The 20,642-nt window shown below is 43.2% G+C and overlaps 1 protein-coding gene across 1 annotated transcript in view; it reads right to left on the bottom strand.

Moving 5' to 3' along the window:
- Positions 1-999: 999 nt before the first annotated feature.
- Positions 1,000-20,642, bottom strand: part of LOC131246617 (N-alpha-acetyltransferase MAK3) — a 30,642-nt gene continuing 10,999 nt past the window's right edge. The window contains exons 3-4 of the mRNA XM_058246913.1: positions 3,505-3,560; positions 1,000-1,647 (exon numbers count right to left, since the gene is read on the bottom strand). Of these exons, the coding sequence (XP_058102896.1) occupies positions 1,396-1,647; positions 3,505-3,560 (308 nt within the window). The 3' untranslated portion in view covers positions 1,000-1,395. The remainder of the gene's footprint in view (positions 1,648-3,504; positions 3,561-20,642) is intronic.

Below are 20,642 nucleotides of genomic sequence, written 5' to 3'. Positions count from 1 at the left end.
GTCCTACCAAACCTTGCCCAGGCACTCAAGAGTCTTAATCGGATATCTATGCATATTTGATGGGGGTAATTCTAGAATGAGGTAGCATACAAGGTGATCGATCCCATTCATCTTGGAAGTTAGATGGATATGGAGGCTCAATTGATGACCTTCGAGAGCCCAGATGCACTTTCAGGCCCTTTAATGAAAGGGCAAATCGCTGGCCATTTTGAACCTTTCCCATGCCCACACATAATGCCCCACGACCTTAAATTGACACACCACATTCATCCGCAAGTCCGAATTTTTATGTTTCCACTTGATATTTTCAGAGGAAATACCAGTACCCGGTAAATAGCTATATTTTCAGATATAGCATCGGGAGTTAGTACGGTGGGGTACATCTGGCAGCCCAAACATATCAATGAATTGCACATTGGAATAATCCAAACCATTCATTAGGTGGGTCACACGTGACCATACTCTCATTCAAAAAATTAGGTACCAAAAATCCCCAACTGTCGGTTTACAGTTAATTGTAAAATACTAGTATTCCACAGCCTACACGCCAATAGTCATCATGAGTAATAAATAGTCCATAGAAACGAGTGGTTTTAATTTTTTGGCGTCACCCATAGAAATGAGTAATACCTACGATCTTCCATTCAGAACTTGCAACCGGCTAACACAATCAACGATTAAGGAGACGTACGTATGAAGGAAAATAATTAAATAACAATCTGACATTCCCATCCATGGTAAGGCCATCATATAAATGGTTTAGATCATTTGAACATGACCCAAGATCCAAAAAGGCGACACGGCCCTGACATTATCATGTAAAGTGTAACCATACTTCAGGATGTATTTTAGCAAACCTCCTGAAATAACCTATTTTTTCTCGACAACTTCTACACCCCTCTCATGACTTAGCAAACCACTCTCCCATTCCATGTTCACATGTCAATTTTACTAGTAATAATTTAAGGAAACACTTGAAACTAGAACATAGACGCTATCTGTACATATGTTTACTTCTTGCTACCATTTCTTTAATAAAGAAACAAATAAAGTGACCCCTTTTATGCCCCTCAGTCTATGAACCATGCACCAAAAATTCTCCTCGATAGGACAATCCCTGCCTTTCAATTTGTGGCTGCAAATAAACAGTTTAAAATAGATAAAAGTTACAATTTGACTGGAAAAAAATGCGGGTTGGTATCTAGGATCTAACAAATCTGTGTGTTTTGGGGGGCATGGTCTATCCACAGTAGGTCACAATGGACCAATGGTCTGATCACTGAACAATGGTTCCACCTGTACGAACTGAAAATCCTTGTACGCAGTGCATATCCTTTGGTTGAGGATCAAATAATTCATCTATGGGTGGAAACAGACATAACCTGTAAGCTTGAATTAGAAACTGTGATAGTGCTGAGAACAATCATCTTGTGGGCCGTGATCATGATGGCAATGGCTGTCTCTTTTGTTTAATGCCATTAGCATAGACGGGTCCAGGTCCAGGTCCAGGCGAGGGAACAACAGTTTAAGGCGGAAAGCATCAACCCCATTCAAGTAGTAACGGAAGAGCCTTTTCGCCCTAATAAATCCGAGACGGCCGTACAAAGCAAGTGCACCCTTGTTCGTGACCTCTGCTTCCAGTGTTACCTAATAAAAAAAGTCACATGATAACTAAAAATCAGAATCCACTATCTTACCCACCCATCAAAAGAAACCAAACACTTCGACTAGCTTCTACATTTCTACCATGCCGTGATTATGGGCCCAGTCTACAACTAGAACAACTTGAGTTTATCTTAAGATAGAGGATGACTTTCAAGTGGTAAAAGTGTGGAGGGCTGAACTCCGTGCAATTCATGACGGGATGTTGTTATGGGTCTCTTGAGGATTCTTGCAGGTGATGTTAGAATCTGATTCTAAATTTGTGGTGGATGCATTTAGGGGTATTTCCAGCCCTGCGTGGAAGTGGAAATATTGGTTGGCCAGGTTTACTATTTCCTTGATCCCTAGGGAGGGAAATGGGCCGGCTGACAGTTTGGCTAGGGAAGGGGCGATGATTCAAAGGAACGTTCTAATCAGGGATGTAAATGATTTACCTCGCTGTATTAGAGGTATGTTCATATTAGACAAGGTTGGTTTGGGTGCGATTAGAGAGGCCAACACTTAATCATGCCTTGGATCGGGGGAGGTGGGCGAGGTGTGTTTCTTTTGTAAAAGAATATGATAGGCAGCCCAGGCTTTTTTTCATTTGATCCTGGTGCCGCCCGAAATATTGTAATGCTTCTTCTGATATTTATATTCATATCCTGCTTTCGAAAAAAAAAAAAGTGTGGAGGGCTATTATAAAAGGGGTCCCTAGAAGATAGAAATTGAAGCATTGTAATACAATATGAGTCAATGGTGAGCATTCCAAGGGAATGAAGGGCGAGGGAGGGTGGGAGAGCTGACATTGGCCATAAAACTCTTGTGAGCCATTGTGGAGGGAGGGAGGGACCATTTCTGCATGAGACAGTTCTGATTGATGAGACGATGGATGGGACCAAACACAAAGCTAGAACCATGGAGGAATGCTTTAGAATCTAAATCTTTTAAAATTAATTGGGACTGAAATAAAGTATATGGAATGCAATTTTAGTCACAATAGCAATAGAAAAGGTCAAGATTGACGACCAAGAAGTTTCCCAAAATGACCACTTTCGATACCTTGGGCCATGGGGTCAATAATTCATAAGTGGAGATATTGAGAAGAATTGTTGCCCATAGAATTCAAGCTGGTTGGAAGAAACGGAGATGTGCCTCTGGAGTTTTATGTGATCGTTGTGTACTACTCAAACTGAAAGGGAAATTTTATAGGATAGCTATAAGACCAGCTATGCTTTATGGGACAGAATGCTGGACAATGGGGAACAACATCTTCATAGGATAGTATAGCTGAAATGAGGACATTGAGATGGATGAGTGGCAAGAAGAAGGATAGAGTTAGAAATGATGCATTTTGATGGAACTTGGGAGTAGCACCAATAGATAATAAGATAGGGAAATTAGACTTAGATGGTTTGATCATGTGCAACAGAGACCAAGAACTGCACCGGTTATGATTGAGTTGGTTCAAGTTGAAAGCTCTAAGAGGGCAAGGGGAGGGCCCAAAAAGGACATGGTGGATGCAGTAAGAAAAGCCTTGATGACCCATGGTTTAACTGAGGACATGGTCCCAGATGGGGGGATGAATGGCATAACAGGATTTGTGTAGTGGACCCTAATTAGTTGGGATAATGGTTAGATGATGATGATATGATGATGATGCCTACAAACATGCCCAGGCCTGACCTGACAGCCTAATATCAAGCCCAAGGCCAGCACAACCAATGGTGGGCCAGGCCTGAAAGCCTGTTTGGCCCAACCCAGACTAATTACACCCATTCAGACTCCTTCCACATGTATGATGGAATTCAGCAACAAGTACCCAAAAATTACCAGGTTAAAGGAAACATAACAGTGACATACCTCTTCGCATCCTGAATTCATCATCACTTGAATAGATCTGGTAACAAGTTCAGTAGCTGCAATAGCAAGAAATGTAATGTAAATTGCAAGATATGGCAAAAGTATAATTCCTTCAGCAAATGACATGTTTCTAAAAGAACAGGGTCAGGTTAGAGTTGCTGGACATTGGGTAAATGAATAATTCATAAAAAAGAGTGTTGCTTCAATTTCAAAGTTAAGAACACTGTTTAAAAGAAAGGGCTTCTTCTCAGCATCTTTTCACAGAACATCATCAGGTATTCGGAGCATATTTAGATGGGCAGTACCTATTTTTTACAGTCCGAGAGGGAGATGGAATGAAAGGAAATGGAGAAAGGATCTTTAACACCTCCAGTCATGGGGATGTTTCCAGGAATGCTTTAGCTTTTAAGATTCAAATCCTTTTGGATTTATAATAATTAAAAAAAAAATCATAGAAGGGAGTCCCTACACAATTAGAACTTGATAAAGTGAGCCTCTCATCTAAATAAAATATTTACACGTGCAAATGACCAATTTCAGAGAAGGGCCACAAGAAGGGTCAGATATTCTTACTCTTGAAAAGCAATTATTTTAGATCAATCAGAAGAAAAATAAATGAAGAGAAAATGTTTATATCATGACTGAGTTAAAATTGAGTCCAAAGTTTAAGTAATTTCAAATCACTGAAGAAAGTGATTGATCAATATGGATGGGTAGCAGACCTCCGACATACAATGAATTGAGTGAAGGAGTGAAAATACAAAAGATCTGTGCCATAAAAATTTGGTTTAATCTTCTGGATTGTTCGGATTTAACTCAATTGATACATAATAGGACAAAGAAAACAATACAAATCACCTATTTTGATTGGTTCTATGAGGTAGCACAATGGAGTAGGGGAGGAAAATGTCATGCAGGTTGTGATGTGGCAAATACCCACAACACCAATGTGACCACAAGATGCTTATTATTGGTGAAGAGGAAGCAGAAGCCCTTGTATTGGACTCCATGTGTGGCCCACTAGTAGAATTAGTCTGGTATCATAATAGGAAGATCAATAACTGTTTATGAAAATTATCTAACCTCAACCATGTTTTGATATTGTTTACTCTATTGTAAACAAGATGTGCACTCAAATATCCCTTTCAAGGGGTTCTCATTACTTAGGGAACAAAATACATTCCAGGTTGTGGTCTGGCACAGGCCCTTAATTACATCGATTGGGAAAAAAAAAAAAAACCTTATACTAAAGGGAAAAACTAAGTACACTAATCATGAAAACAAATGATGCAATGCATGAGTACAATGCTATGATGCTCGTATCAAAGTGCTTGCATCTATAGCGCTGGTGATGCTCATATCAGTGTCTGTGATTGTAACCGTAGCATAGAGAAATCTTGTAGCAGCAAGGCACTTAACAGTTGAGCTTTAAGTGTTTCGTAGTCATTGGGCATTATGGCGTTTCATATAGCCGTTGAGCGTTTGGCATTTTGTATAGTCAGAGGCGAGGACGTCATGGACTTAATCAGAGAGGCAATGGCTTCAGATAGCCGTGTAGTCCACAAAGCATTAGATAACTTGGGCATCAGGATAATAGCATAGAGTGTGTTCATATACCTGCAGCAACTCGAAAAGTAGATTGCTGTTATCGACAAGACATGTATGTCCTGTATAGCTGTGAGGCATGGACTAGTCTATTACATTCCGCCTGTCAGAGTTTTGTATTCTCATTGTCAGCTCCCGGGGCCAGATGGAGGGGGTTGCGTTAGGTTGGCAACCGGGGTCAAATTTATGCCATAACTTCTAACATGAATCAACCGACCCAATTAATTGGGATAAGGCTTCAACGATGATTTTTTCCTTTTTTTTGAAAGATAACCAAATTTATTGAGAAGCCCACAAAAGTGGCAAAGAATACAACCCACACACCACATAAGAGGAACCAAACAGATTTTCGGCCACATTGGCCTTTACATACACCACCCAACTGGACACAAGCACTTTAACATGCCTAACAACCTCGTTGACCCCTGTTCTTTCATTCCGAAAACATCAACCATTTCTAGCACCCCAAATGGCCCAAAAAACAGCCGTGAGAATCAGTCTCCACACAGCTTTGTTGGCTTTCCCTATGCCTCCCCCATGTCATGCCCTTAATAGATCTTCAACAATTCCCGGCATAACCCAGCCAACATGAAGTAAACCTACGAAATGCGCCCAAACTTTGCCAGTAGAAGGGCAATGAAGAAAAAATGTATTGGATCGATTCCACATTCTTCATGCACATCAAGCAAATATTGGGAAGAATAAGAGCTCTCCTCTGAAGATTATCTATAGTAAGGATCCACTTGCGGACCACAAGCCAAACAAACACAGCAACCCTCGGGGGAGCTCTGTAAAACCAATGCTGGAAAGGGTGAGGCAGCGAAGAAATGTTGGAAGGATAGTGAGTACTCTTAACAAGGGAACAAACAGAGAACTTTCTGGAAGAGTGACCCTTCCAAATCATCAAATCCGCACTGTCCGAGGTGAGGAGAACATCCTTGACGCGATCTAAAAGCTCAACAAATTCCCCAAACTCATCCAAAATATTCCTCCGACAAGAAGGGCTCCCCACCACTGAGTCACCGATCACAAAAAAGTAATCCGCCACAGATATGAGGCGGTTGGGAGCAAGCCACGCTACCCTGGGGAAAAGATCTTGCAAGGCGCAATCTCCACACCATATGTCTACTAAAAAATGAATGCAAGGACCATCGCCCAATGCGAAAGCAATCCACCTACGATTCAAAAAAGCCGAAATCACTTGCCAAATGTGGGAAGCTCTTTAACTTGCATGTGGAATATCCAAGCATATGCCCTGGTGTGCCTAGGTATTTTGAGTGCTATAGGGGCAAGTGCGCCTAGCACCTTTACCCACACTAACTCTAAGGTGCACTGTGACCATTGCATATGCTAGTGGAAGCCTTAAGAAAACTGATAGATAGTGTGATTAGAGAAGATCTTATAAGCAACCTCTTGGTGAAGGATTGGATTTGTCTCTCCCATCTTCAATACACGAATGACATGCTCATTTTGTGTGATCCTAGTAAGGCTAAGTGTCAAATCTGAAGAATTGAAACAATATGTGGTAGAAGGTGAATATTTAAAAAAGAGTTGGATTAGGTGAAGAGGAGGTCCATTGCTTGGCAACAAATGTTTGCATGCAAAGTGGGGTGACTCCCATCTCTAGATTTGGGCATTCTACAGTGTTGGAAAACCAATTAAAAGGCTCTAGGATAAGGTTTTGGAATGAGTTAAGAGGAAGCTTTTGGCCTAGAAAGGCATACTTAAGCTTTCGACACGGGATGACTCTTATTAGGGCCGTGTTGGCTAATATGCCCACATTCTTCATGACTATGTTTTGATGCCCAACCTTAGCTATACGTAGGTTGGACTTTTGAAAACACTGCCCGCCTTCTTTATTTTTTTTGAGAGATAACGCAGAGGATTGTATTAATAAAAGGAGCAGAAAAAGAACAAAAGGGCCACTGATCTGCTGAGATAGCAGAACAGTTAGGCATGTAAAAACGCAAAGTTACAGACTAGAGGTTTAACAGAATAAGTGGCCCACTCGACCAAACAGTGAATTGCCCTAAAGAAAGTGGCGTCTGCAGAGTTGGCTCTATCATTAAAACATCGGTTATTCCGTTCAACCCAAACAGCCCAACAAGACAGCAAGGAGGGCCATCCGCCATAAAGGAGTACGCTGCTTCCCACAGTTGACCCCATGCCAAGAATTGAGGCTGGAAGTAGAGACCGGGAAGCACCAGGAGACATTGAACCGGGATAACATTTCCGACCAAATCTTGTGGATATATGGACAGTAGATGAAGAGATGATTCACTGATTCTTCATTGGCCATGCAGCAAACATAAATAGTAGTTATCATCGTGCCCCGCTTTCTCAAGTTGTCAACAGTGAGAACCTTTTTACCGACTAGCCAACCGAATATCTCGATTTTAGGGGGAACTGTGTAGTTCCAGCCGTAATAATGCAAAAGTCAAGCAGGGCGGGGCAGTCTGCCGATCAGAAAGCCGTAAAGGGATTTGACAGAGAACGTGCCATGTTTATCTGGCCTCCAGATGAGACGGTCCGAACCATTGGAGAGGGGCGGAAGGCTATAGATGCGGGGGAGGAAAGCAGTGAGCTCCTCGATCTCCCGGTCACAAAGATTTCTCCTGAAATCAATGTTCCAAACCGTAGCTCCACCAACTGCGGAGTAACAGTCAGCAAACGAAATGGAGGGGATTTTTGCAACGCGAAATAAGTTCGGGTAGGTAGAAGAGAGAATTTCGTTCCCTAGCCAGGGGTCTAACCAAAACCGGGTACGAGTGCCCGTTCCTACAAAAATAGAGATGCCGCTAAGGACGTCGGGTCTGGTGGATTGAATATCTCTCCAGATGGCGGACGTTTTGTGTTTGCTGCAGATTTTAGACCACCAGCCCCCTTCAGAATATCCATATTTGCCTTTTATCAGCTTGTTCCATAGGGCCCCGTCTTCATTATCGAGCCTCCATATCCATTTTCCTAGTAAAGCAAGGTTCATGAGTTTGAGATCTCTGACGCCAGCCCCTCCGTCTTGCATTTGACTGCAAACCACCTTCCAATTGACAAGATGAAAATTTTCCTTTTCAGACTTGCCCTGCCACAGAAAGTCCCTTCTAAGCTTTCTCCAGAGTGTTCACGATCGATGCCAGGCATTTGAACAGGGACATGAAATATGTGGGGAGATTAGATAACGCAGACTTGATGAGGGTTAAGCGTCCCCCCAAGGATAGGTACTTGCTTTTCCAGTTAGCAAGGTAAGATCTGACCCTCTCTATGACCTTATCCCAGACCTTCTTGGGACGCTTCCCTATGCATTGCGGGAGGCCCACAAAAGAGGTAGGAAAGTGACCCACTGAACAACAGAAGAAATCAGCGTACTCTATGGTTTTAGCTTCCTCCATGTTCACCCCCAGCATGACGGATTTGGACATGTCAACACAAACCCGACACCGCTTCAAATCATCGAATTATAGTGTGGAGATTGCTGACTTTGTCCTACTTTGCCTCGCTGAACAAAAGGGTATCGTCGGCGAACTGGATATGGGAGATTGCTGGACATCCCCTCCACGTTGAACCCGCTGGTTATACCGGCGTCTTGGCCTCTACTGAGCATTCTGGAAAGGGCCTCACCCACAATCAGAAATAGCAATGGGGAGAGCGGATCGCCTTGGCGCAGCCCCCTAGAGCTAGGGAAAAACCCTTTCGGCGAACCATTGATTAGGACTCAGAACACAACCGATCCGACACATTCTTTGATCCACTTTCTCCACTTGTCGCCGAAACCTATCCGCTGAAGCATGAACAGGAGGAAATCCCAGTCCACATGATCATATGCCTTCTGGATGTCCAACTTACATAGAAGGCCCTTTAGCTTGGATTTGTGTCTGGAGTGAAGACATTCATTTGCAATGAGGGCGTTGTCGATGATTTGCTTACCGAGAATGAAGGCGCTTTGATGATGAGAGATGACGGAGCCAATCACCCCTAACAGGCGGGAAGCCAAGACTTTGGAAAGAATCTTATAAGGGCCCCCGATCAGACTTATCAGCTAGAAATCAGCCAAGGAATTAGCTCCCGAGAGTTTCGGGATGAGGGCGATGAATGAAGCCCCTAACCCTTTAGACAATCTGCCTCTCGCATGGAATTCGAAGAAGAAATCCATAACATCACTTTGAAGAAATTCCCAGAACCGTTGAAAAAATGTGATTGGGAATCCATCGGGTCCAGACGCCCTATCTCCTTCCAGCTCGTCGATGGCCCTCTTCACCTCGAGGGTAGAAAAAGGGGCTTCGAGGGTAGCAGCATCCTCATCCGATATACTGTCAAAGGAAAGATCATCAAGCGATGGCCTGGTCCACCCTTCACTTCTCAGTAGCTCACTGTAAAACCAAACAGCCTCTTCAGCAATGAAGTCCTTGTCTTCCGTGCGGGTCTCCCCAATCATCAAACTACTTATTGAGTTCAATCTATACCGCTCACTGGCCATACAGTGAAAGAATCTGGTGTTCTTGTCACCTTCGCAGATCCATTTGCAATGCGATTTCTAGTGCCATGATATTTCTTCTTCCTTCAGACGAGCAACAAGGGATTGAATCAGTTGGATCCTCCTGAGGAAGAACTGAGACGAATTCTGGCCCTCTTCAATGTCCCTATCCATTTTCCACAACTCAGCGAGAATAGCCGCAGATTCGGCTTCCCTTTTCCACGCCTCCTCCCCTCGCTACTCCTTAAGTTTGCGTTTTATCATTCGCAGTTTGGTACATAACTTGTGGCCAGCGAAGCCAGAAATGGAAGAATCCGCCCACCATTCTTCAATCATCTAACTAAAGCCTTCTAGCTGGAAGCAGGCGATATCAAATCTGAATGGTTTGGGGCCCCAGTTGCGATCGTCGACGGCCAACGGGATGGGGGTGCGATCAGAAGTGGTCCTGGGAAGCGCGGATTGAGTTATATGGGGGAAGCGTTCCAACCAATCAGCCGAGACCAAGAAACAATCAATCCTGGATAAGGTGGGAGATGCCTTGCCATTCGTCCAAGTGAATTTTGCTCCCAGCAGAGGAAGATCAACGAGCTCTTCTTCTTCAATCCAACGGGAGAACCTGCGCATTCCTGCTGACACTTTGCCTCCCTGAGATTTTTCGTTAGCCTTCTGAATGATGTTAAAATCACCCCCTATGCACCAAGGACCATCGAATTTCACCTTGGCAGCATATAATTCCTCCCAGAAGGCCTGCCTATGAGAATCCTGTGGACCATAAAAAGAGGAAATAAGACAAGTAAAATCGGAAGATATATCTTTCAAAATAACCGATAGAGAAAAAAGACCACTCCAAGAATTGATAAGATTCCAAGTAGAGGCCTGCCACGCCACAATGATCCCGCCTGAGGACCCAACTGCATCCAGCGCAACCCATTGCGCGTTTGGATTGGACCAGACCGAGGCCAGAAGCTTTTTCACTGAACTTCTGAACTTTAGTTTCTTGAAGGCATATCACGTCGGCCTTGCATCTACCACAGATGTTTTTGATGAGTCTTTGCTTCCGCTTGGACCCCACCCCTCGAACATTTCAAGATAAAACTCTGATGTGGACACAGGTGCATTCAAGGTGTACCAACGAAGAAAGCGCCAACCACAAGTGCCGTCCTTGTGGATAGGCGAATATTGAGGAGCTGAAGACCTTTCACATGTGATTGGACATATAGAAGACCCCACTTAGGGAAGACACGTGAAGGAAGATTGGAGAAAGAAGACCGAGCGCCCAAACTTTCTCATACTTATGTTATTTGCGCGTTTTTTGACTTAGTTAGGGGTCTTTTAGTAATCTTATATCTTTATTTGCTTATCCTAAGGGTATTTTAGTAATTTTATGTCTTTATTTGCTTATTTAAGTGGGGTAAAGCCCTAAACACGAATTTCAACTATTGATTAATGAAAAGAAAACCCTTTGGTTGCCTCCTTCCTCTCTTCTCTCTAATGGTGCTTCTTCTCTTCCCATGATCTTCTTCTTCTAATTTCTTATTGTGCCCCTCCAACTACTTCAAGGTAATAATTTTCTTCCTTCTATTTTCCAGTTTTGGCTAATCCTTCTTCGATCAAAATCTTGAGAACCGATCTAAACCCTAAATCTCCAAATTCTCAAATCCCTAATCCGAGAAACTTCTTGGTTCTTCGGACTAGTGATCTTCATTGATCGATTGGGTGTGATCATGCAAGATCGGGAGGTCTCATCCCTCGCCGGATCCAACCCAAGTAGTAATTGAATTCTATGACCCATGGTTGTAGTGATGGCCCGCTCCATTGCATGTTTCCTTTATGATTTTCTCAATTATGATGATTACTGTTAGAATTTTAGACCATTTATTCCTTTTATTTCCGCTGTTTAATTGTGTCCATGAGCATGCATCATAATTAGGGCTGTCCTGCGTCAAACTCTCATTTGGAAACCGAACTACCTCGAATGGAGAAGGCCCGGGAAGAAGCATTAAGATGATTAGAGGGAGTGGGGCTGAGGGCTAGGCTTTGAAGCTCCCTATTGCTGCGCAACTTAGAAGGAACTTTCCTGGGAAATCTGACTTGAGCCAGCGGCCAACCACGTTCTTCGATGCAGTGGAACAGAGAGATGAAATCTTCCAGGCGATCGCCGAAGGATACTCCGATAACACGTCCAATGTGGCCCATCGCATCTCTGATCCATCTTTTCCTCTGGATCTTGCGAATTAGGTTGGATCTCTAATCGACCGAGTCTTTCAGAAGCAGCATAACCGGGGGCGGCTCCCCTTCTCTGCAGTCCTCCCTGATCTGAAGGGCCTCGGCCTCCAGCACAGGCTCGCCGTTGTCATCCTGGAACAGCTCCACCAAGGCCTGCCCTGGGAGATGATCGGAGTCTTCCGTAGACTTTGGTGAGGGAGCTAACAAGGGGTACTCCTGATCTGAGCTCCAGGGTGCGAGATCATCCTCGGAAGCAGGGAGAGACTCCCCGCTGAATGAAGTAGGAATATCCTGCAGAGAAGAGAGGTGTCGAAGCAGAGGGAGAGTCGGGGTCCTAGATCTCGACGCACGACTTCTTACAATCGGGGACCTAAACTGTAAACATCCAGCGACACGTGCAGGTTGCGCAGGCAGCAAGAATCCATGATGAGGCCACGTGGAGCTAGGATCGTACGAAGATATTACGTTCGGGCAGAGGTTTACCTCCAAAGCTGAGGCTGGGAGCGAGGCTTCGCAATTGAGGTCAAAATAGCGCCCGGGTTTGCCATTTGTCACGAAAGGAAGGAGGTCACGGCACGCGTCTCCCTCGGGGGACGAGATATGACGTGAAAGGCACGTGTCATGCTCCGTCGCCGCCCGCGTGGAGCCATCAGAGAGGAGAAGAGGGATCGCATTTATGACCACCTGATGCGTGGAGGGGCTTAGGCCGCACGCGTGGTGATCTGGGAATGTCCGCGTGGCGGGGCCATCAATTGGATCGAGGCACGTGTCCTCGCTTTCCACCCCTCGAGGGCGTGCAACACACGCCTTCCCGCACCTTACGAAAACTCTGCCCGAGCCGGTCAGATCTAGACATGTCACGGCTTCATAGGAACTCCTCGTGGCACCGAAGAAGGTGCTCCTTCAGCTGCAACTGGTGCACCGCGTGGCATCGGATGGCCTGCACCTGCGCAAATGGCCGGAGCATCGGAAAAGGGATTCTTTCTCGTCCCAGTGATCACCGGAGCATGATGTCTGGCTCGCCAAATGTCGCCCCAGCGTGGAGTGAGAACGATCGGATCTTCTCTTTGGACAGGTAAGAAGAGATTTGTATCGGCAGCCCTGACTTGAATGTGAGGTGGGAGAGGATCCCCCTTCTTCCTTCTAACTCCGGCCCGGACGACCCCCATTTCTTCTCCTCTTAAAGTTTTTAGATCGATTTCAACCAGAGTATCGACTCGAGATGCAACCAAGTTAAAGATTTCTGCGAACCAAAGCTCAAGAGGTATCGACCAAATCAACACCCAAATCTCCTCCATCCTGAAGCAAGAGAATTCTTCCCACTTCGTCATCTTAGCTACCGGACCATTTTTATGGATAGCACCCGCTACGATCAGCATGTCCGGGTTAACTTCAGGTTTGACGTCGATCCACAACTCATTAAACCCGATGGGTTTGATATCATATAACTCCGGCGGGTACCGACAACATTCATCCAGCCACGTCTTAACAACTTTGATGGTAGCACCGGATTTCGCTATCACCACCACCGACCTCCTGAGAAAGCTGTCATACGAGGCCAGTTTCCCAGCGTTGATAACTATCGAGGGGTCATTCAATATATGTTCCTTGTCTGCAATGGTACCCCTTTCGACTGTAATCTCCGCGCCGGATGAGGCCTCCTGAGGATTCCCAGGAAGGTGCTTGAGGAGGGCCTCCTTAAAGGATGCACCGGCTGAGGAGGATGCAATATGTTTTTCCTTCCGGCCTAGGGACGAAGACGAAGGCAGGGAGGGTTTATCTCTCCTGCCTTTGCTTTGTCTGTTAAGCTCAGGCCCAAACCTGGCCCATTGGACCAACATTTTTTTGCCCTCCGAAGCCTACCCCGTGGAGCATCTGCACAACCCTGCTCAGTTCCTCTTCCGAACTCATGCGCACTAAGGCGAAGCCCCTATATGATCCGTACCCTCTGTTTATGGGGAGCACCACATCCCTTACAGCTCCAGCTCTGCCGAAGACCCTTTCAAAGTTTATTGGCAACCATCCTGTTGGGAAACCCTTAACATATAAGGTAGGGAAATTCGAAGTGTTTGGCCCGCACTGCGAGCCAGGGTGTAAGACTCTGCGATTACGAGAGACCTTTCTCCAAGGATTGCTATCTTCCCCATCCTCCTAGACGAACTGAGAATCAGATCGCAAGTCGGCATCCGAGCCCTTCTCTGGTTTATCCGCGTCATCCATTTCTTCACATCCTCACATTTTCTTCAATCTACTAGCTTTTCAATCTTGAAAAGTGAGAACGTCACCTGCCCACCTTCTTTATGTCTATGTTTTGATGCCCAACCTCGACCTTTTGTAGGTTGGACTTTGAAGACATTGCAAAGGGACTTCTTATGACAAAGGGACTTCCTATGACAAGGAAATGAAGCAAATTCCACCAAGAGATAAGGGTGACAACATTAAAAATAAATAAATCTTGAGGTAATGAACAAGGCCCTAATGGAAAAGTGGCTATGGAGATTTGAGGATGGAAAAGTCGGTTTATGCAAGGAAGTTATAATTTCCAAATATGAAGTGACTGCGGTTTACTAGAGCATCTGCTTAACATAGGGCTTCCGGAATGTAGAAAGCAATTTTCAAGGGGAAGAATTCCGAAAGGGAGTTTCTTTATGGTTGGAAATGGCTCTTGAATCAAAATTTGGGGAAAGTTTGGTGTGACAATAGGCCTCTTTGTCACGAATTCCCCATTCTCTATTCAATTGCTTTCCAAAGAGAGGTGACAATCTCCTAGTGCTTCAACATGGTTGGGCTCTGGGGAGAGGTTGGTTTGGGTAACGTGCTTTTGACATAATCTCATAGAAGAAGAATTCTTTAATTCATTCGCTTGAATGGTCAATTAGGGTCTACTCAATTCAATTGCTTCCCAAAGTGAGGCAACGATCTCACAATTCTTCAACATGGTTAGGGTCTAGGGAAAGGGTGGTTTGGGAAACATACCTTGACATAATCTCATGGAAGAAGAATTCTTTGACTTCATTTAACTTGCATGGTAACTCCTCAAGCCATGTCCTAACCCGAGTTAGATTGATAGGTGGCAGCGGCGGAGGACTGTTGAGTGTCAAATATTGCATATTTTCCCCTATTTATATTTTGGTTTTATGAACATGATACTACTTAATGTTATATTTTACATGTTTGTGTTGCAAGGTGAATTTGAGAGCTTGGTTTGAAAAGAATGTTAAAAGTATGGATTTGATACTCAAGAATCACCAAGGCAAAGGATGGATCTTAGGAGACCAAGATTGAAGAATTCACATGCCAAAGATCCAAGGAAACCAAGTGAGGAATGAAGAGACTTGAAGATTTGAAGTGAAGGAATTTGCGTGAATCTTGACTAGCCTAAGCTCTGGCTCGACTAGCTTAGGAAACTTCGGCTCGAACTCCGGCAACGTTATCTTCTAAATTCGCGCGACTCTCGACCAGTCGAAGATTGTCCTCAACCAGTTGAGGATTTCCCTCGACTAGTCGAGGGTTACGCAGATTTTGCATGGACTGCGTAAATTTGAGGCAGTTTCTAGACTTTTCCAACTCGGTGCGAAAGTTGGAGTTCCCCAACTATAAATAGGAGTTCCTAGGATGTTCCTAGGAATCTTCTAGGGTATAAGGAGTGGAGCAAAAGGGTGGAGAGCCGCTACTAAGAGTTTTCTTCTTCTTCCTTAGTTTGTTTTTATATTTTATTTAAGAATTTTTAGTTCAATCATGTCTATGGTTGGCTACATCTCTTAGCTAGGGCTAAGAGGTGAAGCTTATAGCGTGATTGGATGTTTACTTCGCTTTGATTCATGTTTATGTTGAACTTCATTGATTTCTAGTTGATTTTAAGGAATATTTTCAGTTTTCAATGGTTTATTGTGACTCAAATTACAGTAGACACTGCGATAGCTTTGAATATCTTCTTTTCTTATTTGAGATTGTGGGATTGATAAATCCTGTTGTTTGCCATCGTCTCCTGGGCATGGTTTGGTGACGGAATTCCTTCCAAATCTTCACAATCCTCTTCCATTGAGGCTAGATCAATGAGAAGTTTAGAGATTTGATCATCTCTCTTTCCAATTGGACAAGATAAGACTCTGATTCCAATTGGATCTCTTGAATCAAGTAAGGTAGCTTCCCAATAGCTACAAGTGGATCCTTGACACCCTAGTTCCCACCTTTAAATTCACAAGTTTTAATTACATCATTCACAAATACTCTTTCCAACTATTCAGATTTAGATTTACATCTTCTTCTAGTTCTAGTTCTAGTTACTTTCAGAAACATACGAGATTAGTCCCTGTGGATTCGACCTCGGTCTCACCGAGATTATTACTATATCGTGACCCTACACTTGGGGTTGTGAACAAGGACTAGTTCGTGAAGGTTTGGAGTTGACTCGTTTTATTCATTTATATATAGTGGGGGCATGGACCTCAAACCTACTCCTATCGCTAGAGTATGGAAGGCTCAGGGTCCTCCCAAAGTGAAGGCATCTGTGTGGCTTGTTGGTAAAGATAAGGTTCCCATTATCAATCACCGAAGGCATATGGATTTTGTATAACTAATGCATGTCCCTTGTGTTTAAGGAATGGCGAATTTTGTCGATCTCCCCTTCATGGATTGTGCCTTTGGCTCAGAAGCCTAGTGAGAATGTTGGACTTGTTTTAGACGGCATGGTTATACCTTGTTTGATTCCCAAGTTGTTTCGAGCATGGAATTGCGGCTGGAGGGAAAACGTCGAAGGGCTTAATGGAGATTGTCCACTTAGCAGTTTGATGGTAGTAGAGAATGTGCATCCATCATATTATTACACTTCCTCAGGGCACCAAAACATTGTTTAGGGTAAGTTTTTAGAAATAATAAATTTAGAGTTGTGAGACATCGCCTGTGAAGAATGGTCTTATCTAGTAAGCATAGAACCACTCTAGATGGATGGTGGACCAAAGACTCTTTGCTCTACAAAGCTTTCGGCCTTTGGAAAGTGGTTTTTTCAGTAGCCCCAAGGTTCAAAGAAGAGGTCTCCTACTTGGTGGGGAATGATTATGGGAAGATCTATGGTTGGGAGACTGCTTGCTTAGATATGCCTTCCCGTCCTTAGACAATTTGGCTCCCGACAACAATGTTCTCTAGTTCTGAAAGAGGTATTGTATGGGTTCCGCCTTGTCAAAGAGGGTTTGATGATGAGGAAGTGGATATGCTCATTAATCTCTTAGAGAGACTAAAGCTAGCAGCACCTGTTCGGAACCATATGGGCTCATATGGAGAGACCAAAAATCAGCTTCATTTTCGATTTGGTCCTTCTGTAGGAAATTGTCAACCTTTCCTCTGTCCTCTAATATTAACTTTCGATTTTGGAAATAGGATGCCCCTAGCTGCTTTTATGTGGTTTGTGGGAAGAAATAAGATGCTAAAGTCGACAATCTTCGTAAAAGATGAATGATGCTTCCTAATATTTGTCTCTTATGCATGGCGGATACGGAATCAATGGATCATCTTTTTCTTTTCTGTAATTTTGCAAGAAAGATTTGGGAGTTATTCCTTATGATATGACTCTCAATGTAGCTTGGGTGATTCCAACCTCTGTCTCATCCTTTTTGGAGTGGGAAAGGAAGGAAATGCGGTTTGGCATTTGGCAGTAATAGCTTCCTTGTGGGCTTTTTGGGGAGAAAGAAACATGAGGTGCTTTGACAACAAAACTGAATCGGTTGATCGTATTTGTCGAAGAGTGGTTACTTTGATAACCGAGTGGGCATCAGGTTTGAAGGATTTGGATCCTTGCATCATTGTAGCCCCTTTGGACCTTTAGCTCTACTTGTCTTTCTTTTTCCACTTTTGCTTTCGTTGTATTGTTTCCCACTTTTGCAGTTTTCCTTTGGTTGCCTCTCAAAAAAAAAAAAAAAAAAAGAGTTGTGAGACATCTCTCACACACTCTTTCTTCTCTTCATCTCTTTACTTTCTATTTACCATGTTATAGATTGTAACATGGTATTGGGGACAATAATGGATCCCCTCTCCTTTCTTGCAGTCTTTCCTTTCTCCTTCTTCTTTTTTCTTTCTTTCTTTCTTCCTTCTCTTTTTTGAGATGGAAGGAAATGAATTTCAGATCTTTGAGAGTTTAGATCTATGTTTTTTAAGTTGTTGGTTAGAGTACTATCCAATAACAAATTTGATGTAAACGAACGAATGTGCACAACTGAGGGTAATGCCAATCATCGAGAAAGTTGATAAGTCCCTCTTCCAATGGCTTTGGAAAATGATCCATCAACAAGTTTGATTACCAGTAGAGGTAGGAATATATGAAGCGAACCCTTTCTTCTTACCAGTCGTATGATTCATGGCCCCTGATAGCCTGTTTGTTTTAGCGATTACTGCATTAATGTGCTGTAATGTTGTGTAAATGGGTAATGAATATCACTACCATGGTAGTCCGAAGTAAAGCCATATGTAATACCACTCTCGCAGCTTTAATTTCAACCTTGGATATGCATTAATGCATGTAAACTACTCACTGTGATTAGATACATTTGCATATAACTTACCTAATATGTGTTATATCCACACGTCCATCCATTTTGAAATATCATTTTAGGGCATGACCACAAAAATGAGAAAAATCCAAAGCTCAGGTGGACCACACCACAGAAAGCAGTGGGACAATGACGCCCCCTATTGAAACCTTCTTCTGGCCTGCTAAGATGTTTATTAGCCATCCAACCGGTTCATGAGGTCACAGAAACCTGGATGAATGGAAAACACAAATATCAGCTTCATCCAATACTTCTATGGACCGCATGAAGTTTTCAATGGCAAGCGTTCAATCCCCACTGCTTTCTATGGTGTGGTCAATTTCCGATTTGGATGTGCCTCACTTTTTGTCTCTTTCCATAAAATGATCTCGCAAGATGGATGGACGGTGTAGATATAACACATACATCATGGCGGGGCCCACAAAATTACGACACATCAACGCACCTCCACCCATCCAAGTCAATGGTAATTCCTCCGGATTACTATGATTTAAGAGCTTGGTTTATCCAATCGGTGGCAAGGAGTAATGATGTGAGTTTTACACCACATTACAATGGTATTGCAAGGAACCAAACATGCCCTGAATCAATAATCTAGTGTCTAGAGGAATGAGACCAGAATTCAGTGGAATGATTTGCACATGCAAATATGTAAATGGTTGCTCACTTGGAGTAGTGAATTGAGATGATGCTTTAAGAGCAGTCACTTGTTATGGAGATCATCAAATGAGGTGATAAACCTAGCCAAGTTGGAACTAAGTGTGGACAAGATCCTAGGGCATTCATAGATGGAGATGGGTGATTGGTCAAGGAACAGGGACGATAAGTAGATAGGATGTGGAATAATAGCCACCCTTGATATTTATTGTTTCTTTTGAAATTACATTGAATTGAAATGAATCCAATTTCATATGGCAATGTAAGAATATTTCGTTGAATTCAATATTGAACTAAGGTGCTCGTATTTGTTTAATTTCAATAGTTGCATCTTGAACACGCCTTCATTTGAATCTTGAAGTACGCTCTTGTTTTTATGTGTCAAGAATGGCTAAGATAGGATCAAATAATGATGTGGTGGCAGAATGAAAGGGGAATCAATTGGTGGACTTCAGACATGGATGAGTGTCAAAGAGAGTTACTTGTGGAACAAGTCCAGTTGGGTTGTAAGTTTGATAATAGTTTTGAAAGAGAGGCCCTTGTAGCCGTAATGGATGGGATGAAAGAAAAAACCGGATGTGTAATGACAAATGATCACATTTTTTTTTAAAAAAAGGAGCTATATTTGACGGTGAAGGAGCTTTTGTCAGACAATGGCATTAGTTGGGATGATGATGGTAAGAAAGTTGTTGCAGATGAAAAAGTATGGGCAGCTTACATGAAGGTAACTTCAAAAAATGCTTGACCTATTTATATATTGTACAATATCTACAAAAGCTAACTCATTCTCAAATTTATAGTCTCACCCAAGAGCAAAGAATTACACGGGAGCGCCAATTACAAACTATAAGGAGTTGGCCATCAGCATCAGCAATGATTACGCAAATGATGAACGCCCTAAAATTGGCCATGAAGGCTCTGGTGGAGATGGCATGGATGATGGAGAAGGCGAGTGGGAGGGAAGTTAATATGGAATTTGCTGTTTATGGGGATTTAAAAGAGGATCAGATTGCTTCTTTATCTAGAATGCTGAAGGTAACCTCGAGGATACTTACATTGCCAGATAGAGATTGGACAAACATCTTTGGGCCTTGGAGCCATACGGAGCCTTTTCAGTGAGACCGTTGGCATGTTTCCTTACAAGTAATCCTCCTTTGCAATCAACTGCTTTCGCTAGAATTTGGTTGAATGCTGCCCTCTAAGGTCAAAGCTTGTCTATGGACAACATGTTCGGTAAAAATATTACTTATCGATCACTTAGAAACAAAGATATGGCCATTCCAAATATTAATTATTGATCCCTCGAATGTGGTGCTCTATGTGTCTTCAAGATGAAGAATCAGTGGGCCAATTGCTTGTCCACTGTAGTAATGCATCAGCAATCTAGGGTGTTATTCTATGAAGTTCAAGACCGCTTGGGCTTACCCAAATTTAGTCATCTACCTAGTGGAGCAGTGGTCCTCTCATGCTTGGGACCCTCCCCCTTTTTTTTTGAACGATGATGATTTATTTCAAAGAGGCCAAAAACCTAAAAAATATAGAGAGCGACGAGGAAAGCAAAAGAAAATTACACATCCACCCAACTATCAGAAAACCGATCTACCCTAATCGCACTTGATTCTATAACTAGCTCTATAGTC

Source organism: Magnolia sinica, chromosome 5 (assembly GCF_029962835.1).
Source record: "Magnolia sinica isolate HGM2019 chromosome 5, MsV1, whole genome shotgun sequence".
Taxonomy (NCBI): domain Eukaryota; kingdom Viridiplantae; phylum Streptophyta; class Magnoliopsida; order Magnoliales; family Magnoliaceae; genus Magnolia; species Magnolia sinica.
This window is presented reverse-complemented; position numbering and strand designations above follow the sequence as displayed.